Source organism: Hyla sarda, chromosome 3 (genome assembly GCF_029499605.1).
Source record: "Hyla sarda isolate aHylSar1 chromosome 3, aHylSar1.hap1, whole genome shotgun sequence".
Taxonomy (NCBI): domain Eukaryota; kingdom Metazoa; phylum Chordata; class Amphibia; order Anura; family Hylidae; genus Hyla; species Hyla sarda.
In genome coordinates, this window is record NC_079191.1 from 398,085,035 (window position 1) to 398,111,356 (window position 26,322).

At 44.3% G+C, this 26,322-nt stretch overlaps 1 protein-coding gene across 1 annotated transcript in view; it reads left to right on the forward strand.

The window, feature by feature from the left end:
- The window catches only part of LHCGR (luteinizing hormone/choriogonadotropin receptor), a 266,389-nt gene that overhangs the window by 137,202 nt on the left and 102,865 nt on the right, over positions 1-26,322 (forward strand). Inside the window, exons 3-4 of the mRNA XM_056568064.1 lie at positions 15,198-15,272; positions 24,711-24,785. Of these exons, the coding sequence (XP_056424039.1) occupies positions 15,198-15,272; positions 24,711-24,785 (150 nt within the window). The remainder of the gene's footprint in view (positions 1-15,197; positions 15,273-24,710; positions 24,786-26,322) is intronic.

Sequence of the window (26,322 nt, forward strand, 5' to 3'; positions counted from 1 at the left end):
GTACAGAGATATTGGTGCAATGGGGGAACAGCCTGGGCACAGGGGATGATAAAAGTTTTCCGCCAACTCTGTACGGAGCCATGATCGCTGCCTCTGCGGCCTGAATCTGTATCATGTGATGAAACTTTCAAATGGTACCAGGATTTGTGACTTGCTTGTAAGAGGCTTTATTAGCATGAACAGGACACATAACACTGAAGAGGCTTGAACTTGTCCAAAGTGTATACTCAATTTAGGAATCTTTCTCTTTCTCCTTACCTGAACTTTATTAAACCTAGAAGATACCCTCTAGACTAGGCACAAATAATTTTTACTGACTGACTGGCCTATCCAGCAGAAGCTTTGTTGAGAGATGTTGCTCTGGCAAAGTCAGACTGAAGGTACTATGGACTCTTTCTACATTTTGGAAACTTTGCCTATAAGTGTTCTGGAGAGTATGTATTGTGACCAATAAATCACTCATACTGATGCATTTTATGCAAATACTTAAAGGGGTACTCTGGTGGAACACTTTTTTGTTATTTATTGATTTATTTATTTATTTTTAATCAACTGGTGCCAGAAAGTTAAACAGATTTGTAAATTGCTTCTATTAAAAAATCTTAATACTTCCAGCACTTATTAGCTGCTGAATACTACAGAGGAAATTATTTTCTTTTTGGAACACAGGGCTCTCTGCTGACATCACGAGGACAGTTCTCTCTGCTGACATCTCTGCCCATTTCAGGAACTGTCCAGAGTAGGAGAAAATCCCCATAGCAAACATATGCTGCTCTGGACAGTTCCTTAAATGGACAGATGTCAGCATAGAGCACTGTGCTCCAAAAAGAAATGAATTTTCTCTGTAGTATTCGGCAGCTAATAAGTACTTGAAGGATTAAGATTTTTTTAATAGAAGTAATTTAAAAATCTGTTTAACTTTCTGGCACCAGTTAATTAAAAAAAAAAAAAGTTTTCCACCGGAGTACCCCTTTAACAGTTGTGAGACTTCAGTGTATGCTAATATGCCAATGTTAAGATTAGCAGGTTGTAAATGCAAGGTACCCCATACACATATTTAGTAAGTTAAAGGGGTATTCCAGGCATAGCTTTTTTTTATATATCAACTGGCTCCGGAAAGTTAAACAGATTTGTAAATTACTTCTATTAAAAAATCTTAATCCTTCCAATAGTTATTAGCTTCTGAAGTTGAGTTGTTGTTTTCTATCTAACTGCTCTCTGATGACTCACGTCCCGGGTGCTGTGCAGTTCCTATGGGATATTCTCCCATCATGCACAGCTCCCGGGATGTGACATCATCACTGAGCAGTTAGACAGAAAACTTAAGAAGCTAATAACTATTGGAAGGATTAAGATTTTTTAATAAAAGTAATTTACAAATCTGTTTAACTTTCCGGAGCCAGTTGATATATATAAAAAAAAGGTTTTGCCTGGAATACCCCTTTAAGAAAGGGTTTTCTCAGCCAAACAACAACTTGTCATGTATGTGTGGTGTCCCGGTACCGTATTGCATACCGTACCTTGTATGGTGGTCCCCAAAGTCAGAGTTACTACGTTCAGGCAGGGTCCCCCAGGTGGTACAGCCCCTAGTCGCCTCTCTTCTTTTCTAATTTTATAGTGTTTATGTGTACATATTTAATAATGTGTATATTTAAGATAATGTATAGTATGCTTACCTTGTTAGCGTCGCAGGACCTTCGGTCATGTGACTATGTTAATTCCTCTATGGTATGTTGGAGGACCTTTGGAGGTCCTTGGGTCACATGTTTACCCATAACTCTATGTATAGGCGATTGACAGAAGTATTGGACCAATTAGCTCTAGTCCAGCCCCTGCCCATATAAGGGAGCTGTAGCCAATTATTGCTCTCTCATGGATGCCGGACTTGCAGGACGGATCTGTGCAACTTTCAAAGACACGCTAGGCCAGAAAACCTGCAGGCCTCAGCCTAAACTAAATCGTGAGTTCTAAACTAATCCCCGCTAAAGCTAGCGTGACTACTGGACCGAGACTAAATCCCCTAAATCCAGTGGAGCAGCGCATGTCAGTCTACGGACTCTAATACGCTTAAGGTCCCAACCACTGTCAATCTCTAAGAGACTTTGCATGTATAGGGACCGTTACGGTTTTGAAGCTTGCTTAAAATCTTTAGTAAAGTTCCAACTGTTTTCCACAAACTCTCTGGTTGTGGAAATTCAATTATTCTATACCTCCCTATCGCTCTTGGGAAGGGTGGTGGTAGGACAAGCATTACAGAGGAGCCCTCACCCTGGTGTCACAAATAGAAAGGGTTAACCAGACACCCTTTAGTCACCGCACAGCTACAACCTTTATACCCTACTCCCCCAGGCTATCACATAGCTTTTTGGCATCCTACGAACAGTATACGGGTGTGTGCCTACAGCTGATGCCACCAATCAAAGTGTACTCCCCCTATGTAAAAGACTTTATTAATGTGTTACGAAGCACCATCTAAGTGTACGGAATCGTGTGTATGGTGCCGTGTGCAGAGAGCACATGCGAAAAGTAAGGGGGGGGGAGGCGAAAATTTATTTGCTGCAGAAATGTGTAAAGTGAGAAGTGAATGTATGCTATGATCCTCTGGTCCGGTCAGCGATGCAAGAGTTAACCTGCTGCCGGAAAAGCGCGTGAAGAAAGCCCGCACTGCACCATGACCCACCCCTGGGCGTGGCTACCAAGTAAATGTGTTGCAGCCAAAAGGGAACTTAAATTCACTGCTGTTGTTACCGGGGGAACGGAAGTCGGGGCTGCACCGATGACGTCCTTCCGGACGGCAGCCATTTTGGAGAAGCCCATTGCAAAAGGTGCCCTGCACAGCAACCTCTTCAGTCTGCATGAGGAAGAGATGGAGAGTGCAGACATGGCGAAGAGTAGCACTCCATGTGGTGAGAGTTCCAAGATGGCGCCGGAACGGGGGAAAGTTGCCGCAGCGCGACTTTTCTACGAGCTTGCCGACCGCTTGCAGCAGTTGCCCATCGGGCCCGAGGACGACGATTGGCCGGCTGCCCCGACAGGGGAATCTTCAGGGACATCCAGAGCGGCATCACTGATGAGATTGTCCCAAGTCACCCTGCTGCCGACACAAAAGTGTCAAGCTGCATTTAAAGGGCAAACGCACTCAAGCTCCATTTAAAGGGCCAGCGCACCCAATCAAGGTGACAAGATGTGAGCGTCAACCAGATGTTTCCACACCCTGCAAAGTACCTAGGCCTACTCCTGGCGCGGAGGTGTGGCCTGCCCACCAGGTACCAACGAAAGTGCTGCGGCCCACTCCCGATGAGGAGGTGGGGCCGAATCAGCCAGCACCAACTATTAATCATAACCCTACAGTGTCACTCTCTACCCTCACTTATGTGGTGGGGGAAAGCCACATCAATTCTTTGCCTGTTTGTGATCTTGAGAGGGGTAGAGGATCTAGAAGAGGAGCAGGACGTCATCGCAAGAGTTTCATCTAAAATGTGACACTTATTTTTTCTTCAAGTTTTGTCTTCACAGACTTTTCTGCAATGTTTAAGAAGTGTGCCTAGCAGGACTATGCTAAGACTGTTCCAGTTGAAACCGTAACCATTAAGCTTTTGTGTCTGTTCCTTAGACCAAGAGACTCCTAGCTGTAGGAGATTCGTAAGTGTGTGCCCGGCTAAACCGTGCTAGCCGTGATCTGTGGACTCAGTGCAGGTGGACTGCTGATCCTTGCACGTCTGTTTACCTGTAAATACCTCAATAGTAACATAATATTCTTTTGCTCAAATTGCACTTATCAGGTGAATGCACCTGAACCCTGTTGGAGTGTTTAATAAATATTTGTGCTAAGATAACTAAATGTAAATAGTTATTGTACGCGGAAAATATTTTGCTTTATGCACGTGTACACAATTTTTTTTTTATAATAATAGGTGTTGTAGAAGTTGCCAGTAGGTAACTCTATCAGCTCCTCTGGGAGTAACATTTCTGTCACCCATCACTAACACCATCTCAAAGGTCTATACAAGGGAAACTACCCTTAAGGTACCAAGACTGAGCTTTCATGTATTACTGTACACATAGTACCTCAAACTAAACACTTAAGTGCACTTACCTCACTTAAACTTAGTACACCAAAGAACAAAAATATCTCACAATCAAGTAAACGCTTTAGGAATTGTAGCCTATGTCATTTTCCAATTCTTGCCACTGTTATGTACACTAACTGTTCTCTTCTTTCTTTTACGTGTGCGAGATGCCCTACCCGGCCAGTAGGTGCTCTTGCGAGCTAAAAATAATACACGTAATCAAAAAGGTAACCTAGGTAAGGTTTATCTGTTGTGTTCTAGGGATAAGATTGTGTAGCCTATGGACCATAGTAGCCAGTTTATTGGTAGAAAGCCTCAGGCAAGCCAATAAAACCCACAGTGTACTAAACATGTAACTAGTGTGGCAAAAATGTCTAGTGAGATTCAAAAATGTCAAGTAGGATGTATCTCATGTATAATAATATCATTCTGTTACTAAATTCATGAACCAAGTAATCCTGTTCATGAGTTTACCCATCTGTATGTTTGTACCTCAAAAAAGTTAAATAACCTTATAGTGTTGTACAGCCTGACTAATGGACAATTGAAAAGTTATGCCCAGGACTGTTATAAAGCAACCTTCACTTCGTCCATCTGTCTTAGGGGACAGACGTCAAGGCCGACTTATTTTAAGTTAGGGGGTTTGTGGTGTCCTGGTACCGTATTGCATACCGTACCTTGTATGGTGGTCCCCAAAGTCAGAGTTACTATGTTCAGGTAGCGTTCCCCCAGGTGGGACAGCTTTATGTGTACATATTTACATATGTTTATGTGTACATATTTAATAATGTGTATATTTTATATAATGTATAGTATGTTTACCTTGTTAGCGTTGCAGGACCTTCGGTCATGTGACTATGTTAATTCCACTACGTTATGTATGAGGACCTTTGGAGGTCATTGGGTCACATGTTTAACCATATCTCTATGTAAAGGTGAATGACAGAAGTATTGGACCAATTAGCTCTAGTCCAGCCCCTGCCCATATAAGGGAACTGTAACCAATTGTGGGTTGATGCTCTTGTAACCCAATCTTGGGTAGCTGCTCTTGTGGATGCCAGACTAGCAGGAGGGATCTGCGCAACTTTCAAAGACATGCTAGGCCAGAAAACCTGCCGGCCTCAGCCTAAACTAAATCGTGAGTTCTAAACTAATCCCCGCTAAAGCTAGCGTGACTACTGGACCGAAACGAAATCCCCTAAATCCAGTGGAACAGCGCATATCAGTCTACAGACTCTAAAACACTTAAGGTCCCAACCACTGTCAATCTCTAAGAGACTTTGCATGTATAGAGACTGTTCCGGTTATGAAGCTTGCATAAAATCTTCAGTAAAGTTCCAACTGTTTTCCGCAAACTCTCCGGTTGTGGACATTCAATTATTCTATACCTCCCTATCGCTCTTGGGAAGGGTGGCAGTAGGACAAGCATTACAGAGGAGCCCTCACCCTGGCATCATGAATAGAAAGGGTTAACCAGATACCCTTTAGTCACTGCACTGCTACACCCCTTATACCCTACTCCCCCAGGCTATCACATATGGTATCTAAAGCAAGGGACACTACAGGTTGAATCCCCACTTATGAGGAGAATACAGATCCTGAGTGCCCCTGTTTGAAAGTAGTGGTGAAGTATGTGCCCTGCTGTTCCATTCTAACACTATGTGACTGCTGATGATAACCAAGTGCTGCATTCAGCTCCCTTAGACAGTTGTATAGACTTTGAATGGAGCAGCAGTGCACATCCTCTACCACCGCTCCATTCAAACAGGGGCACTTACGATTCCCATTTTCATGATTGGTGGAAGTAAAAAATGTCGAACCCCTGTCCCCCATTGACCAGACATTTTTATGGAAAGACCTATTTAAGATCTCACAGTGCCACAAAAAGTGCTTCATCTTATTGACAGGTTCTTCCTGCACATAGCTGCTCTCATCAACCCCACCCCCTGATACAAGGTATATCCGCTAAATATTTAAATAGTTTCACCTTTTATACCTCTACCTTAAAAAAACAAAATAAATTATATATTTATATGGATACACAGTACAGAATCATGTGTTCTTCTGTGATCCTGCCCATCCCCTGTGGCAGATGCTGTTCAATGTCCGTCATGGGTCCCCTCTCCTCAGAACTCTATATATCATAATCTAATATACTGTTATATAAGGGTTAATGTATTTGTATTATCTATATACTTGTTGCCTTAAATCTCTTGTTGCTAAGGACCTTGTTATTAAGGGGAGTATGCAGTGTTGAACATGTGACTTATCCGGCTAAAGAGAAGGCTCTAAATTGTCCCCTTATATACTTAAGCTAATGTGTAGTTCTCTCTCTTTATGCTGAGGTACAGTTTGGTGAGGAGTGAAGTCTGTCTGTAAGATGGATCTGAAAGGAGGCCTGAGGCCTAGTCCAGCAACCACGCATCTACTACAAGTCAAGCCCACTACCAAGGTGAAAGTCAAAGCCTTGTGGTAAGCCTATAGTCTTGGGGATATTATACAAGTCAAGTCAGCAAGTTAGTCAAGTCCAAGTCCCTAAAGTATAGCGTGGACCGAATCAGCCATAAACAGCACAATCAACTATAAGTCCCAGGAAGCCTATAATCTTCCCTAAGTTCACCCTGCAACTTGTTTACACTGATCTGAGCTGTAACGGATTGTACCATCTTTCCAACCTCAGTAACACAAGCCAGTTAACCATAACCTTGCGTCAGAGTGATTATTTGCCCCGTGCCTGGCACAGGTGAAGCTGGCCTACCTCGGAGGTTTATAGGTCAACCACGCCCTGGCGTCACGATAAAGTTAATGACTTATTACTCCGTCCGACACCACATATATTTTTTTCCCATTGTCATAATATCTCTTACCTTGTCAACATATAATTTTTTGTGCTATTTCTCTTATCTGCACAGTATTCTCAAGCTGCCCTATAATATATATATATATATATATATATATATATATATATATATATATATATAAAATATATATATAATATATTTTTTTATATATATTTTTTTTTATATAATATGATAAGGAACATTTTAACACTTTGGAATTTGTGCAGACATAATGCTACATGAGAAAATCTCGGTTTCAGTGCCAGTTCACCAAGTTAGAAGCCTTGGTGATTTGGTCGCATGACTCAACAGTAAAGTTGCTATGATGTATGGCCTATTTAAATTACCTTCCTATCCAGCATGATCTGCATTCATGTGTCATTCAGCTTCTCTCAGCGGCTGAACTAATGTCAGGTTATATATAACTCTTTCATTCTTTTCTGGTGATAAATGGACCTTGTAAGCCAGGTTAGTAGTGTAGGTGTTTTTGGACTACAAAGCAATTGCAGTTCTGCCTCTCTTCTCATTGTTAGAGACAGTGAATGGCCGGTCATGTATGACCTCTGTGTATTTGTCTCAACTATTGAAGCAAAATATAAATAGCTGCTCTGAAATTTTAGCCATGGAAGCTCTGTTCGCTATCATTCAGGAATACTGTTGGGATTTTTGGCAAGCTATTTTTGACACCTCGACAATACATATTTTTGGAACAAAGTTTTAGGCAAAAATGCTATGTTCCTTATAAAGATATATTATGAATTGTAATTGTGGTACTCATGGCAGTTTCCAAGGCAGTTTAGGGTAGTTGTTCCTCAGGCAAAGTTTCTAGCATGGTCAAGATGGTCTTTGTGGCTGGCTACCCCTGTTGGTTCCCCTGTGAGCCCTTACAACTTTTATAGCTGAGGGTCTGCGTAGGTGTAATCATTGACCCTGGGTTACACTTGAGTGAGGGGATGTACCCATGGTGGTGTGTGCAATAAAATACTCCAAACATGAATATAATGTGTAAATAGGATTTAATTTTACTGATGTGTGCATGTGCAATACAACAATATATTCAACCCACAGCACATGGTAGCAAAGTTAATGTACTTTAGGTAGATGCATGGAAATTGTTCACAAACAGGTTGACTAACTGTGGTGTAGGTACTTGAGAAGACTTGTACTCACTGTTGTGAGCACTAAAGAAGAAGTATCACGTAAGAAAACTTATCCCCTATCCAAAACTTATCCCCCTATCCCTAAGTTTTATTTTGCGGGGCTCTGAGTGCTGGGGCCCCCTGCGATCTCCAGTTTCGAGCCCTGGCTCTCCTTCACAGCGATGTGTCACGACCCCCACCCAAAGCGGGGGCCCCCACGCTCACTCTATATAGCTCTATGGGAGATCTGAAGATTGATGAACGGCTCTCCCAAAGAGCTATATGGAGGGGGCTGGGGTCATGAGGCACCTCTGTGGAGGAGAACCAAGGCTACAATCAGGAGATCACGGGGGGCCCCCATCACTTGGCCCCCCCTGCAATCAAAAATGTATGCCCTATCCTTCAGATAGTGGATACGTTTTCTTATATGACACTTCTCCTTTAAGGTTCCCTTGGCAAGTGGTAAGATTGTGATGTGCAAGCAACATAGGACTAACTCCGACTGGAAGCCCACAAAGAATAAGTTGATTTGAGAACTTGCTCAGCTATTCCTGCTTTTGTCTAGACAAAGGCCCTTTAGGTGTGGTTTGAAAACATGGGTAAAACCCCCTGAAATATCAAGTGGTGTTTGATCACTGCAACTGACCCAGAGCTTACTCTTGTGAACTCAGGTAAGAAAACTGGAGTTGACATGCAGTCAAAGCCAGAGCTCGTTTCCTTGCTTTATAGTAGACATTTAGCTGTAAACTGGAATATCATAGTAGACCAAAACCTCCTTCCCCTTATGCAACCTTTCAGGAGGCAGAAAGGCACATCTGCACACTTATCTGGCCAGGGTCAGACTAACTGACTCCTCCCTCAGACCCTCTAGCAGTTTCTACATAGAAATTATTCTGAGAGCAGATCATTTGTTCTAAGTTCCATGGATCCTTACAGACACAATCCGCCAGAGGTGGCAGCAAAAAACAAAATGTTTAACCCTTGCACTTCCAATTACTTCAGAGGTAGAAATGTAAAATGCAAAAGGATAAATTATACAAGTTTAACTCACGATACAAAGATGTAAATGAAGACACTTACAAAGAGAACACCTCAGCCACATGACATCTTTATACTTCGGTAGCTGGGAGACTGCACAATAAAAATAGAATTTTTGCACACAAAAAAAGCATCTTTCCCTTTAGATGACTCAGCCTGTCTGTGTATTATAAAGAGGGTCAATTATTTTTAAGATGACTAAAATTCTTTCAAATTGACCAACCCCTTAAGAACTGAAGTAATGCATACAGTCCACCGTTTATTATATAATTGGGGCTATCATTATGGAGTCAGATCTACCTTTTATGTAAACAATTCATTTGATTCTCTTCACTACCATACTCTTGGTGTTTGAAGAACAAATACGATGGCACAATAGGCTTTGTAGTTACAGTGCAAACTAAAACTAACATTTCTGAACAGTTCTCGACAGGGACTGGGAAACACGTAATATCCCAACAGGTCCATCACAGTCAGGATGTTCCCAAAGTGTCAGTCAGCTTTTGCTCATCTTGCAGTGCCACTCTTGCTCTCTGGGAGGCCAATTTTACACAGGTATGCACCAGTCAATTCCCATAGATCTGCCCCACATTGTCATGGATGTTCATGATTGTTAGGTCATGTTCACACAGCGTAAATGTGCGGATTGTCGATGTGACGGGTGCTAGGACTGATCGCTGTCACGATGCCGGCTGGCAGGTAGTGGATCCTCTGTGCCAGAGAGGGATGGCGAGGACCGCGCTAGTGGACCGGTTCTAAGCCACTACAGGTTTTCACCAGAGCCCGCCGCAAAGCGGGATGGTCTTGCTGCGGCGGTAGTGACCAGGTCGTATCCACTAGCAACGGCTCACCTCTCTGGCTGCTGAAGATAGGCGAGGTACAAGGGAGTAGGCAGAAGCAAAGTCGGACGTAGCAGAAGGTCGGGGGCAGGCGGCAAGATTCGTAGTCAGGGGAGATAGCAGGAGTTCTGGTACACTGGCTATAAACACACAAAACGCTTTCACTAGGCACAAGGGCAACAAGATCCGGCAAGGGAGTGCAAGGGAGGAGACTAGATATAGCCAGGGAACAGGTGGGAGCCAATTAAGCTAATTGGGCCAGGCACCAATCATTGGTGCACTGGCCCTTTAAATCTCAGGGAGCTGGCGCGCGCGCCCTAGAGAGCGGAGCCGCGCGCGCCAGCACATGACAGCAGGAGACGGGAACGGGTAAGTGACCTGGGATGCGATTCGCGAGCGGGCGCGTCCCGCTGTGCGAATCGCATCCCCAACGGCCATGACAGGGCAGCGCTCCCGGTCAGCGGGACCGACCGGGGCGCTGCGGAGAGAGAGACGCCGTACGCGCTCCGGGGAGGAGCGGGGACCCGGAGCGCTAGGCGTAACAGTACCCCCCCCCTTAGGTCTCCCCTTCTCTTTGTCTGGTAACTGCCTCCCCTGGGATGAGGACACCGGGAAAGGATGGAGGGATTCCTCAACAGCAGGCGGAACAGCAGGAGTAGGGATGGGGAGGGAGGGCAGAGGGCGAGACTTGGCACGGGGCAGTGTGACACCAGGACGAGGGCCAAGAGGGGACACAGAGGTTTGCCTGATGGGACTGGGAGGGGGGGAGAGGTATTTCTTGTGGCAGGCAGAGTCCTTAATGACCTTAGGGGGACCGGATACAGGAGGAACCACAGGGTCACGGCAGGGAGTACTGGGGACCGGTTGAAGGCAGTCCTTGGAACAAGAGGGACCCCAACTCTTGATCTCCCCAGTGGACCAATCCAGGGTTGGGGAATGGTGTTGAAGCCAGGGTAGTCCAAGGAGAACTTCAGAAGTGCAATTAGGAAGGACAAAAAATACAATTTCCTCGTGATGAGGTCCGATGCACATTAGGAGGGGCTCCGTGCGATAACGCACGGTGCAGTCCAATCTGGCTCCGTTGACCGCGGAAATGTGGAGTGGCTTGACAAGACGGGTCACCGGAATGCGGAATTTATTCACTAAGGACTCCCGAATAAAATTCCCAGAAGCTCCAGAGTCCAGGCAGGCCACGGCTGAGAGGGGAGAGCTGGCTGACGTAGAAATCCGAACAGGCACCGTGAGACGTGGAGAAGTCGACTTAGCATCAAGAGACGCCACACCCACGAGAGCTGGGTGCGAGCGTGCGTTTCCCAGACGTGGAGGACGGATTGGGCACTCCACCAAAAAATGTTCAGTACTGGCACAGTACAGACAAAGATTCTCTTCCTTACGGCGATTCCTCTCTTCCAGGGTCAGGCGAGACCGATCCACTTGCATGGCCTCCTCGGCGGGAGGCCTAGGCGCAGATTGCAGTGGAGACTGTGGGAGAGGTGTCCAGAGATCTAAGTCTTTTTCCTGGCGGAGCTCTTGATGCCTCTCAGAAAAACGCATGTCAATGCGAGTGGCTAGATGAATGAGTTCATGCAGGTTAGCAGGAGTCTCTCGTGCGGCCAGAACATCTTTAATGTTGCTGGATAGGCCTTTTTTAAAGGTCGCGCAGAGAGCCTCATTATTCCAGGAAAGTTCAGAAGCAAGGGTACGGAATTGTATGGCGTACTCGCCAACGGAAGAATTACCCTGGACGAGGTTCAGCAGGGCAGTCTCAGCAGAAGAGGCTCGGGCAGGTTCCTCAAAGACACTTCGAATTTCCGAGAAGAAGGAGTGTACAGAGGCGGTGACGGGGTCATTGCGGTCCCAGAGCGGTGTGGCCCATGACAGGGCTTTTCCAGACAGAAGGCTGACTACGAAAGCCACCTTAGACCTTTCAGTGGGAAACTGGTCCGACATCATCTCCAAGTGCAATGAACATTGCGAAAGAAAGCCACGGCAAAACTTAGAGTCCCCATTAAATTTGTCCGGCAAGGACAGGCGGAGGCTAGGAGTGGCCACTCGCTGCGGAGGAGGTGCAGGAGCTGGCGGAGGAGATGATTGCTGAAGAAGTTGCGACTGAAGTTGGTGCACAATGGTGGACACTTCCGACAGCTGGTGGGTTAGATGGGCGATCTGTCGGGCTTGCTGGGCGACCACCGTGGTGATATCAGAGGCAACTGGCAGGGGAACCTCAGCGGGATCCATGGCCGGATCTACTGTCACGATGCCGGCTGGCAGGTAGTGGATCCTCTGTGCCAGAGAGGGATGGCGAGGACCGCGCTAGTGGACCGGTTCTAAGCCACTACAGGTTTTCACCAGAGCCCGCCGCAAAGCGGGATGGTCTTGCTGCGGCGGTAGTGACCAGGTCGTATCCACTAGCAACGGCTCACCTCTCTGGCTGCTGAAGATAGGCGAGGTACAAGGGAGTAGGCAGAAGCAAAGTCGGACGTAGCAGAAGGTCGGGGGCAGGCGGCAAGATTCGTAGTCAGGGGAGATAGCAGGAGTTCTGGTACACTGGCTATAAACACACAAAACGCTTTCACTAGGCACAAGGGCAACAAGATCCGGCAAGGGAGTGCAAGGGAGGAGACTAGATATAGCCAGGGAACAGGTGGGAGCCAATTAAGCTAATTGGGCCAGGCACCAATCATTGGTGCACTGGCCCTTTAAATCTCAGGGAGCTGGCGCGCGCGCGCCCTAGAGAGCGGAGCCGCGCGCGCCAGCACATGACAGCAGGAGACGGGAACGGGTAAGTGACCTGGGATGCGATTCGCGAGCGGGCGCGTCCCGCTGTGCGAATCGCATCCCCAACGGCCATTAGTGTTGCTCGCGAATATTCGCAATTCGAATATTATTCGCGAATATCGCATATTCGCGAATTCCCGAATTTCGCGAATATAGCGCTATATATTCGTAATTACGAATATTCGTTTTTTTTTTTTTTTTTTTTTCTTCACAGTACACATCACAGTGATCACCCCTCTCTACTTCCAGCTTGTGTGGTGTAAAGAAGGCTGTAATACTACTGTGTGAGACTGGCGTGCGAAAATTCGCATATGCGAAAATTAGCATATGCTAATTTTCGCATATGCGAATTTGCACATATGTTCATTTTCGCATACGCGTATTTTCGTATACGCGAAAATAAAACGAGAATATAACGAATATGCGAATATTCGCGAATATATGACGAATATTCGTCCATATATTCGCGAATATTCGCGAATTCGAATATGGCCTATGCCGCTCAACACTAACGGCCATGACAGGGCAGCGCTCCCGGTCAGCGGGACCGACCGGGGCGCTGCGGAGAGAGAGACGCCGTACGCGCTCCGGGGAGGAGCGGGGACCCGGAGCGCTAGGCGTAACAATCGCCCTGTCTCATAGATTACAATATATTTCTGAGCAAAATCCACACAAAAAAAAATAGACAAGTCTATTCGTGTTTGCAGATGCCGGAATCGGGATTTCCGTTACAGAAACATCTGCCATGGAAATTTCAACGTTTGAACAGTGCAGCAAAATCCCATTGAAATCAACGGGGCATTGCTTCAGTAGAATGTCCGTGCGGAATATTCCGTTGTAATTCTGGACGGACATTCAGCCGTGTGAACATACCCTTAGGATCTTGACTTTTCACAGATTGTTCAACCATCGGCACCTGCAGACATGAGGCCTGTGATGGCTAAACACTCTGCAAAATAGAAGTACAGAACAGGCTCCTGGTCTAGAAGATTCAAAATGTCTACGAAATACAAAATAAAATACAAAATATTTTTAAGTAAACTATTGGGAAAGTATGGGTGCTCCCAAGACCATATCTTGAACATCAGCTGTTAAGATAAGATTTACGCACTTTCTTACACGCATCACTTGTCTACAGAACAAATGCGTTGTTTATCTAGATTGGTTTGGAAACATTTCTTCTTCTTGAAAGCAATTTAAAGATTATTTTAAAATAAAAAGTATATCTGGAAATGTATTCTCATAAATAGTGATTTTACTTTCTGCCCTATATTCTATAAGAGATTGGAACTATGTTTTTATCAGACATTTAAAAAGAACATTGTGTTCCCTCGCTGGTCCATTTCATTTTTCAATGAGTTCAGATTTGTGAATATCAAGGTTCCTCATAGATTTTATTTTGTATTGTGAATATTACAATGCGGATCCTCTGTGAGAGACGCCAGTGCACTTTTCAGATATTAGACCTGTGCCTGAGAGTCTTGCATAGCTGACATTGCTTTCATCCCACGTTTGATTGAGCCAGCATAGATATACCATTTCACATTGCTTTTATATATTTTCACCTTCGCTCTCTTGCTTTGTCTTTTTATGTTTTGTGGATGAAAAAAAAAATATATATATATACAATATAAACAGATAGTGCTAAGAAAATGTAATGGCTATCATGCTGTATGTAAGAGCAGCGATGCATTCAGTAACCAGTATTCCTGAAAGCCTCCTAAAGTATACAGACAGATATACAGTTCATACATGCATTAATAGTGTTGTTTGGTTTTGGAAATGCAGAAATAAAATGTCAGGGTTTTCCTCATATAAACGTACCTTTTTTTTTTTTAAAGAATAAAAGCATGCTAAAAACGCAATATAAAACCATAGCCTAACTATTACCTCTCCAGGCTCCTGACTGTAATTTTCTGCTGCAGTGCAGCCTCTAGTGACCATTATGGAACAATCCCTAGAGACTCCAGTACAGAGGAAGATCACAGTTAGGAGCTTGGAGAGGTATGAGCTCTGTTCCTCACAGTATACAATAAGAATCTATATAGATGGCTTCTTACTGTATGGCCCCAAGGGGACCAGTGCAGAGCGCCCAGCCCAGTGAGGGGGGGGATGCACAGTATCGCTACTTAACCCTTCTCTGTGGACAGGAAGCAAACAATGTATGCCTTCTGCTCAGAATAAGCTGTGCTTGTTGTATAGCCACGGGCCCAGCTCAAGAGCAGGGACCGCTATCATTATTGTGATGGGAGTCCTGACTCCTATATTTTACATAGCGGTGCTCTCTGCACCGATGTATACTATATGTAAAAACATCAGAAAGTATAGCTTACTATGTGAAAGTGGGGAATAATGAGGTATCTAATATATGTATGTGCTGTAACTACCACCTGACTGCAAGAAAAGTAAATCACATAACTTTCCAATGTGAGATGAAAGAACATGTAACTTCACAAAGCAAAAGTTTTTCATTTTTTTTTTTTTTTATTGCAGAGCAATATCCCAAAGTGATTCACTGGAAAGGATTTCTAATCACGCATTTTCCAAACTTCTAAACCTAACAGAATTGTAAGTAGTTATCGCTTTTTCATTTCCAGCATTTATCTGTAGCTTACAAACTCTATTCAAAGAAAAATCCAACATTAGAAGAGTAAAAAATAAAAATCATCTATACTTGTGCTCTAGTCATCATATACTGTTGTATATAACGTTCTAGAACACAGTAACAGACAATGGGTGTGGACCCACTTTACTACGGAACTGATTCTTTTTTTTTTTTTTTTGTGCCATGGCCGGGAACAGAGTCTACCGTATTTTTTGCCGTATCAGACGCACTTTTTCTTCCCCAAAACTGGGGGGAAAAAGTCGGTGCGTCTTATATGGCGAATACACCCCTATCGCGGCGGTCCCTGCGGCCATCAACGGCCGGGACCCGCGGCTAATACAGGACATCACCGATCGTGGTGATGCCCTGTATTAACCCTTCAGACGCAGTGATCAAAGCTGACCGCCGCGTCTGAAGGGAAAGTGACACTAACCCGGCTGTTCAGTCGGGCTGTTCGGGACCGCCGCGATTTCGCCGCGGCGGTCCCGAACAGCCCGACTGAATAGCCGGGTTAGTGCTTACAGGACACCGGGGGGACCTTACCTGCCTCCTCGGTGTCTTCTCCATTCAGGGATCCCCTGTATGGCCGGCGCTCTTCTTCCTCGTCATCACATCGTCGCGTACGTGCGTCGGCGTGCGTAACGTCGTGATGGTGGCTACAGAGAGCAAGGATACCCGGCAGGCAGCAGAGACGTTCCAGAGCGACGGGGACAGCGATAGAGCAACATCCAGGGCAGCGGTGACAGGTCCGGAGCGGCGGGGACACGTGAGTATTACCTCCTATGCAGTGGTCTTCAATCTGCGAACCTCCAGATGTTGCAAAACTACAACTCCCAGCATGCCCGGACAGCCAAGTGCTGTCCGGGCATGCTGGGAGTTGTAGTTTTGCAACATCTGGAGGTCCACAGGTTGAAGACCACTATTGGGTTCAAAATCTTAATTTTTTTTTAATTTTGCACCTATAAATTGGGTGCGTCTTATACGCCGGTGCGTCCTATAGGACGAAAAATACGGTAAGTACCCTCTAGGTTTTCACTCTTTATCCTGCTCTAGGATGCAGAAGCTGGAATTTGCAGAGGGCACCAGGTTATTCCACATCAGTGGTCCCAGTGTGGGTTATCAGCTGGCCAGGCAGACTAGGAGGTGCTTGACACCAGTGGCACCAGTGAATCAGGCAGATAAATGCAGTCAGCAGTCTGAGTCGTACACAGGAAAGTCAAATCAGTACCCCGAGATAATTAAAATGCAGTCAGATAGCTGAGGCAGGTGGCAAAAGTTTAAGTCAGCAACCATGGTTGGCAACAAGAGAAATATAACAGAACAGGAGGGGTCAGGCAGAATCAGAAACCAGGAGACAGGCATGGCTCAGGATACACGGAATAACAGGAAGAGAGTAACACCCCTTTGCTTGTAACACTCAGAACCATTTTTGCTCAGGTACAGAAAGTTAGGTGGATCCACCTCATACATGAGATAGCCTGCTATGAATGTTGGGGGTATAACCATGTGTGCACTGAACCTTTGAATGTGTGAGGGGTGCCCCAATAGGCAGCATAAGGAAGTGCAGAGGAAAGAAGGCAGCCGCACGAGGCATGGAGTTGACGCAGCAGGAGGAGTGAGTGCTGGTATGGACCTGACACAGAGTGGAAACTGTAGCAGAAGAGCGGCGAGGTTTAAGGCTTTAAGTAATTATAATTGATATATTCTTATCTTATAATTTCACTTTATAATATTGTGTAGTCAAAAGTACTCATAATGGCAAATTGCAATAATATTTGACACCTGGAGGATGCAAATACTCAATACTTACAGGGGTACTCTGCCCCTAGACATCTTATCCCCTATCCCGCTGCTGGGGACCCCCGGGATCGCCGCTGCGGCATCACGCTATCATTACTGCACAGAGCGACTTTGCTCTGTGTGTAATGACGGGCGATACAGGGGATGGAGCAGCGTGACGTCATGGCTCCACCCCCTCAAGACCTCATGGCCCTGAGGGGGCGTAGCTTTGGATGGGGATAAGATGTCTAGGGGCGGAGTACCCCTTTAATGTTAAAGGAAACCTGTCCCATACAGTGTCATGGAGTGTTGCATATGCTTCACATAAAACTCACGTAGGGCAGGGAAGAGTGAGCCTTAACCTAACCCTAAACATACTGTATTTCCCTGCCCACTTGCTCAACCACTCTAATAGCCGATAACAACTGGTCGCCAGTCCCTTCCTATCTAAAGTGCAGGGGCATCATTGTCAACATAATAAACAAATACTGTACAGGTCTGGGACACAGTCAACAAACCAGAATACAGAATACAACAGGAATACAAAGTAGCACAAACCATTATCGGGGAAACATAGAATCAGGAATAAAGATATAGCCAACAGCCTAAGAACCAAACCTAGATGAACAGCAGATATGAAAATATGAACAATAATGGTAAACTAGGAATTATTAGACTGAAGACAGAAACTAAAAATCTCAAGGATGAAAACACTAAAATAACAGGAACAGATACAAAAACACTCACTGGTCTTAACACGGACAAAGAACAAAATATACACTAGACACCAAAACTACAGTCATGGAGGGACATATATACCAAATCCAAATAGTCTCCAATCTAGAGAGGGCACACCACTGTGTTAACAGGAAGCAGCCATGGAGGAAACCCAAAATCCAAAACACATCTAAACATGGGCTCAGATACTAAACAGGTGGAAACACACACCAACAGAGAATACATAACAAGATACTAGAAAATAATATATACTGTTATATATAGTATATAATCAAAGTATAATCAAAAAGGTTGTTTTATAAAGCTTATCAGATTATTATTGTTGGCATATTACTGTGTTGTTAGCGTAAGGTAGAAATGATATACCTCAATAATTACTGACAAAAAAAAAGTGTATCCAATATATATATATATATATATATATATATATATATATATATAGTGTATTAGTAGTCAGCTGCAGGGCCCTTGCTGCTTCTCCCATGCTCCCATACATTAATAGTTACTTATATTTGTAGTTTAATAGCAATCTCTTTCTTACAATTAATACTAAAAGTGTTGCTATTATTATAATATAATGCAGTACGAATAAAACAGAGGAAAAAAATATTTGAAATAAAATCTATATTTTTTTTCCTCTATTTTATTTGTACTGTATTATATTATATTAATAGCAACACTTTAGTATGCCTATACGCTGAGTAGTAGTGTGATGCACTTAGCCACGGCATTGGCCATCTAGGCTCAGTGCATCACACTGCTGCTCAGCCTATCAGTGTGACGCACCAACCCCGGCAGAAGCAGGAACAAGACACCAGCGGAGGAACGAAGCCATTTACAGGACACCAGGGGAGCAAAGAAGGATTTGTCCCCTTTATTGTTTCATTTTATGGCAGCCCGGGCAGTATATCTTTTACTCACTCGAGTATAAGCCGGGGGGGGGGGGGGGGGGGGGCCTTTTCAGCTTGAAAAAATGTGCTGAAAATCTCGGCTTATGCTCGAGTATATAGGGTAGAGTATATGTCTTTTCTTGCCATTTTTTAGGGTGTATAAGGTACACATACTTAATTATATGCCAGTTATTGTATAACCATCTCTTTATGTGGAGCCACCTTTTCTTTCTTTTAACAAGATACTAACAGGACAGACTAAACCTGACCAGGTACACATAGAAACATAAATATAAGAATATACAACAAGGCCAGAATTCCACAACAAACAAAAAGGGCATGTGTACACAAAGATTAAAAATCTCATGAAATCAGCAGCACTGGATGCAGCTGAGTCCCCCCCCCCCCCCCCCCCCACACACACACACACACACACTTTGGGGGAGATGTATCAATGTTGTTGTTGGTAGACGTTTTTTTAGATCATTTTGGTTGGTCTAAATTTGGTGCAATTTCTCCAAATTTATCAAACTTGCGCAAGCCCCATGATAAATTTCGTGCAATGGTCTAAATCTCCACACAGTTCTATTTGTAGACCTGTTCTACACCTCACAGGAAAAGTGGTGTATCCTGGACGCTGGGCTTTTGTTCTATTGTTTTTCAGGATTCCACTGAGGTTTTTTTTTTGTCCACCAGCAAAAATGCCTGAAAAACGGTCCCAGCTTTTCCTGCATTTTGGTAATTTTTCTTGGGGGAGATTTATCAAAAACTGTACAGAGGAAGAGTAGTGCAGTTGCTCATGGCAACCAATCAGATTGCTTCTTTAAAAAAATGAAAGGAGCGATCTGATAGGTTGCTATGGGCAACTGCACCGCTCTTCCTCTACATAGGTTTTGATTAATCTCCCCCCTTGTGTTTTTTTTTGCATTTTTGCTGGTGTGCGGAAACAAACATTTTTGTACCCTGTGTGCATTTTTTTCACTGCCTTCAGGTACTACTCCATGGGTCGGATGCCGGGCACCCGCCCCACGGAGTATAAGGAGGTAAGGAGTGATGTATAGCATATACATGTACAGGGGGCAGAGCATCACTACTTACCTCCGCCCGCTGTATAGTATACAGGGGGGCACAGTGTATCCATGTATACTATACAGGAGACCAGCAAGGAAAGAGTTAACCCACAATGCTGCTGAGCAGTTCTGAGTTAAATCTTTGTGCGCTCTCCTGTATATACAGCCATCTATAGATGACTGTATATAAAGGATACAGTAGGCAGACAAGAACAATTGGAGGCTTCCTGTTACACACTGCAGTATGGGCGCACTCCCCAGGTGAGATCGCAAATGATGTCCTAACCTTTTTTTTTCCTCATTTCAGATACGTTAATGGGGAGGACTACGTCAGATTCAGTGTATTGCGATGATGACCAGCTTTTTTTAATGTCAATAAAAGGTTTAATGAGGGCTGTGTGGGGAGTGAATTTTTCAGGCTTAGTTGTGGAAGCTGTCTTGTAGACGGAATCTATTACTAAGCTGGGCTTAGCGTTAGCCACAAAAACAGCTAGCGCTAACCCCCAATTATTACCCCGTTACCCACCGCCACAGGGTTGCCGGGAAAAGCCAGTACCAACAGGCCTGGAGTGTCAAAAATAGCCCTCCTGGGTCTAGGCGGTAACAGGCTGGGGTTATTTAGGTTGGGGAGAGCCAGTAACAATGGTCCTCGCCCACCCTGGTAATGTCAGGCTGTTGCTGATTGGTTGGTATCTGACTGACACCGAAAATATGGGGAACCACACACTTTTTTTTATTACAAAGAAAACAACAACACATAGGGTTTCCCCATATTTTCAGCGTCAGTCAGACACCAACCAAATCAGCAACAGTCTGACGTTACCAGGATGGGCGAGGACCATTGTTACTGGCCCTCCCCAGCCTAAATAACCCCAGCCTGTTACCGCCTATGCCAAGGAGCGCTATTTTTGACCCTCCAGGCCTGTTGGTACCGACTCTTCCTGGCACCCCTGTGGCGGTGAGTACCAGGGGTAATAATTGGGGGTTAGCGCTAGCTGTTTTTGGGGCTAAAGCTAAGCCCAGCTTAGTAATAGATTCCGTCTACAAGATGGCTTCCACTACTAAGCCTGAAATTTCAATTATAAAAAACACAACAAATGTATTTAAAAAAACACTCCCCCACAGCCCTCGTTAACCCTTTTATTGACCTTAAAAAACGCTGGTCATCGTCACAGTCCACCGAATCTCAGGTAGTCCTCCGCATTCACGTATCTGAAATGACAAGAAAATAAAAACACGAAAAATGGGTTAGTACATTTTTGGCGTTCTCCCCTGGGGAGAGCACACATAATGCAGTGTGTTCCTAAAGAGGAAGCCTCCAATTGTTGCTACACTACAACTCCCATCATGGGGGCTGTAGGTAAACAACAGCTGGAGTCTCCCTGTTTGGGAACACACTTCCAAAAAGTCTCTGTTCCCATTATGCAAAACGCATAATGAGAACAGAGCCATACTTACCACCCTGGCTTCAGGCCTGGACTGTGAAGCTCCGCCCCCTAATGATGTCATCACTAGGGGGCAGGGGCGGAAAAGTTGCAAGGGGTCTCAAGAGTGAGACCCCTGAGATCTGTCAGTCTGCCCTTGGACTACTACTCCCATCATGGGACATTTTGTGCCCCATGATGGGAGTAGTTGTAGTACCGCAGTGCTGAGGGATGGCTCTTGCACATCCCCCAGCTGCGAAACTGTATTGTGACTGTTAGGACTACTACTCCCATCATGGGCAGACTCTGTCCATGATGGGAGTTGTAGTCCTTGGGCTGAAGGACAGATCGCAGCAGGTCATTCTCCAGAGACCCGCTGCGATCTGCATTCATTAACTTAAAAAGCCAGCGGCAACACTGCACTCCCCGCTGCCTCCTGTATACAGATGTCACGATTCATAATCCCCGCCGCCGGGAGACCGGAGCTCTGATTGGTGGAAAGCTATTCACTACTATACACCAATCAGAGCTCCTGTCTTCTGGCGGGGATTATGAATTGTGACAGGTCTATACAGGGGAGCGAATGGAGCCGCTTCTACAATATTTAATTGTTATGTGTATTTCGCCACCACAGACTAATAGTGACCCCCTGTAAAGTGAGCGCTGGGACCGCTGTGTGATTGACTCACAGGTCCCCAGCGCAAGTGTCCGGCCCCACTGACCTTTATATGTTATAAATCTTTATGATACACACTGCCCGTCCTCCTCTTCTTTCTTCTGATGCCGGAGACGCGTGGCTTCTGCTTTCACTATAGTCAGAGCGCCCCCTGCCGTTATCTGGCCCCAGCCCTGTGCAGTGTGGAGGCAGGGAGGGTGCGCTCTGTCTATAGACTATGATACAGAAGCCGCTCGTCTCCGGCATCAGAAGAAGGAAGAGGAGGGCGGGCAGTGTGTATCATGAAGATTTACAACATGTAAAGGTCAGTGGGGCCGGACACTTGCGCTGGGGACCTGTCAATCACACAGCGGTCCCAGCGCTCACTATAGAAGGGGTCAGTATTAGTCGGGGGGGGGGGTACAGTACACATAACAATTATATACTGTAGAAGCGGCTCCACTCGCTCCCCTGTATAGACCTGTCACAATTCATAATCCCTGCCAGAAGACAGGAGCTCTGATTGGTGAATAGTGGTGAATAGCTTTCCACCAATCAGAGCTCCTGTCTCTCGGCGGCTGGGATTATGAATCGTGACATCTGCAAACGGGAGTCGGCGGCAGCGCAGTGGAGCCGCATGTACCGCCGGCTTTTTAAGTTAATAAATGCAGATTGCAGCGGGTCAATGGAGAATGACCTGCTGCGATCTGTCCTTCAGCCCCAGGACTACAACTCCCATCATGGACAGAGTCTGTCCATGATGGGAGTAGTAGTCCTAACAGTCACAATAGAGTCCCGCAGACGGGAGATGTGCGTCTCTCAGCGCTGCGGTACTAGTACAACTACTCGTACAACCAGATTCTGTCCCATGATGGGAGTAGTTGCAGTACTGCAGTGCTGAGAGACGGCTCCTGCATCCCCCACCTGCATCTTCCACTGTCTGCCATTTTCTAAGAGTCCTTGCTAGCATTCTTAGGTTAGACTACTTATCTTGCAAAAAAAGCGCAATTGCACAAAAAAAACATCTACTTTTTTTGCGCAATTGATACATACCAGTCCACTGGATTAGGTGGTGTACCGTAGACCAAACTGGTGACAACTTTAGAAAACTGTCCACCAAAAAAAAAGCAGCTCTATGCAAAAAAAGCGCAAAATTTGTAGACGTGAAAAATGGTCTAAATGCAATGATACATCTCCCCCTTAGTCCACTGGCTAGGAACTGTAACCCTTGCCAGACCAGGGAGCATCAGCACAGACTAGCAAATGCAGAAATCACATACAGACTGATATGTCAACATCATTTTATCAACCCTGCTCTTTCTATGCTAAGTCCAGAAGGCATACCTACTCAGTGATTTGCAGACATTTTTGTATTTAGGCTTATACAGGGAAAACTGCCAATCATTGAGTGGCTCCTCCCACTGGACTCCTAGGCATAGACCAAAACATTATACTGAATCCTTTAACACAAAATTATTATATTAATCCGCTCAGCTCCTTCTGCTCCATAACACAAAATGCTGGTAGATTGAATACTATTTCCATAGTGACAGGTCCCTTATAACGAAATTAAAATAAAGTAAGCTAAATTTTCTTTATTAAAATTTATTAGCAAATTCATTTGTGGGGTCAGCGGGTTGCAATGCAAGGTAGATGTTTTAACCAAAGGGGCAGATGGTATAAACCCCTACTTGTCGGGACATCAGGGTGTGGTTTAGTCTTAACCACCCGAAGGTAATACCGCTGGTCCTGGGCAAGGCACCGGGGCAATGAAGACACCGACGCCAAGTTACGGACAACGGTAGCTTTACTGAGGGTAGACAGATGACACAGTCTATGCAGTACAGCCAATATCCCAAGGAGGTGACCAGTGACACAAGGGGACCTCGCAGGCTTGCTGGGACTTGCAGTATGTAGAAACACTTTAGTACAGGCCACGGTGACTATATAGAAGACTTGACTTGACTATTGACATGAAAATGACTTTTAGGGATGAGCAGCAGGCGCCATTTTCAAATTAGTGATATTTTGGAAATATATTGACGCTTATTCGTCCTATGTTCGCGAAATTCGATATTCGCTATGTTCATTCACTTTTTTTTTCTACTTGAAAATTCGCATGGAAATTTCGCATAAAAATTTGCATGTGAAAAAAATAAAAAACAGTCCCACGTGATAGACCCATGTGATAGACCCCTATTCGCATGGAAAATTTGCATAAAAATTCACATAAAAATCTGCATGTGAAAAAAAACACGAATATTCGTCATTACGTATAAATAGCACTATATTCTAAATATTCGCAAAATCGCGAAGTGCTGATATTCGCGATAAAAATTTGCATTCCGAATATTCGTGCTCAACACTAATGACTTTGAGCTGACTTGTGGCTGCAGACTTTAGGCTTGAGGCCTCCAATGCTCTGGGCACACACACTGAGATGACTGCACTGGACCTCAGCAGGAGCAAAAATGCTGGAAGAGAGAGATTGCGGCCCCTCCCCTGGTTTTATAGGGGGCTGTGCATGGAGCCCATAGGTCACTTGGGGGTCACCTGGTCACTAGTGTCTCCTGGGTAATAATCACATGGTAACAGCTATTAAAGAAACAGTATATTTTGTACACTGCGGGTAACACTGAAGGGGGGCCCTAGGGACATGACGGGACACTGCCTGACAGGGCAGGAGAGGTACGGGGAAACACCATCCCGTACTGGGCCACCGCATTTATTTCTAGAAATATGGTCAATGCTAAAAAAAAAATACTAAATGACTGTTGGACAAATCATCTATCCATTTAAGGTCTAACCGCATATGTAATGCTTTTTTCTCTTTTTCTCCTTGTAGAACAATCAGAAACACGAAAAATCTGTTCCACATTGGACACGGAGCCTTTGCAAATTTACCAAACTTAAAATATTTGTAAGTTATTTACTTTACCATTAAAATACTGCAGTCTCTGGTTTCCAAGATGATCATGTTCTGCAATGAACTGTATATTGTAGTTTTTCTCAACCAGTGTGCCTCCAGCTGTTGCTAAACTACAACTCTCAGCATGCCCGGACAGCCGAAGGCTGTCCGGGCATGCTGGGAGTTGTAGTTTTGCAACAGCTGGAGGCACACTCGTTGGGGAAACACTGGTATGTAGTTATGATAAAGACAAACCAATGCCAATCCCAACAAACTTGGAAACAATGATGAAGAACGAAAGATTTTCCAGGATAAAAAAAAAAAGAAAAAGAAAATTATAATAATAATAATGATAATAATTAATGATAATTGTTTTCAGGCAAATTTATGGGTGAGCAATTTTTTTATTTTTTAAAGGCAGATTTTAGCCTACATGCATTTTTTTTTCTTTTCTTTTTTTATACTGAAAAGGCGTTTTTAAGGGTACAGTCACACGTAACTAATCCAGATTTTGATACCACTGACTTCAATGGGTCCATGAAAAATCCAAAAATCAGCCACTATTGCAGATTTTCCGCTGACCCATTGAAATCAATATTATCTATTCTGCGCTGGATTTTCTTTCTTCTTGTAGATATGAAACATTATTGCCCCCAGTAAGCAGAGAATTGGTGTTTGCTATATAATGGCGGCTGCTAGTAAATGACAGAATATGCTCCTTTGTTTGGACCGGGAAATCGATCTTATGACCTTTACTATAAGCAGTAATAATCTGGACCTTGTCATGATTATTAACCCCTTGGGGACGGAGCCCATTATAAAACTAAGGACGGGAGCATTTTTTGCACATCTGACCACTGTCACTTTAAGCATTAATAACTCTGGGATGCTTTTACTTATAAATTTGATTCTAAGATAGTTTTTTCGTGACATATTCTACTTTATGGTAGTGGTAAATTTTTGTCGATACTTGCATCATTTCTTGGTGAAAAATTCCAAAATTTGATGAAAAATTAGAAAATTTTGCATTTTTCTAAATTTGAAGCTCTCTACTTGTAAGGAAAATGGATATTCCAAATAAATGATATATTGATTCACAAATACAATATGTCTACTTTATATTTGCATCATAAAGTTGACATGTTTTAACTTTTGGAAGACATCAGAGGGCTTCAAAGTTCAGCAGCAATTTTCCAATTTTTCACAAAATTTTCAAAATCGGAATTTTTCAGGGACCAGTTCAGGTTTGAAGTGGATTTGAAGGGCCTTCTTATCAAAAACACCCCATAAATGACCCAATTATAAAAACTGCACCCCTCAAAGTATCCAAAATGACATTCAGTAAGTTTGTTAACCCTTTAGGTGTTTCACAGGAATAGCAGCAAAGTGAAGGAGAAAATTCAAAATCTTCATTTTTTACACTCGCATGTTCTTGTAGACCCAATTTTTGAATTTTTACAAGTGGTAATAGAAGAAAAAGCTTCCAAAAATTTGTAACCCAATTTCTCTCGAGTAAGGAAATACCTCATATATGTATGTCAAGTGTTCG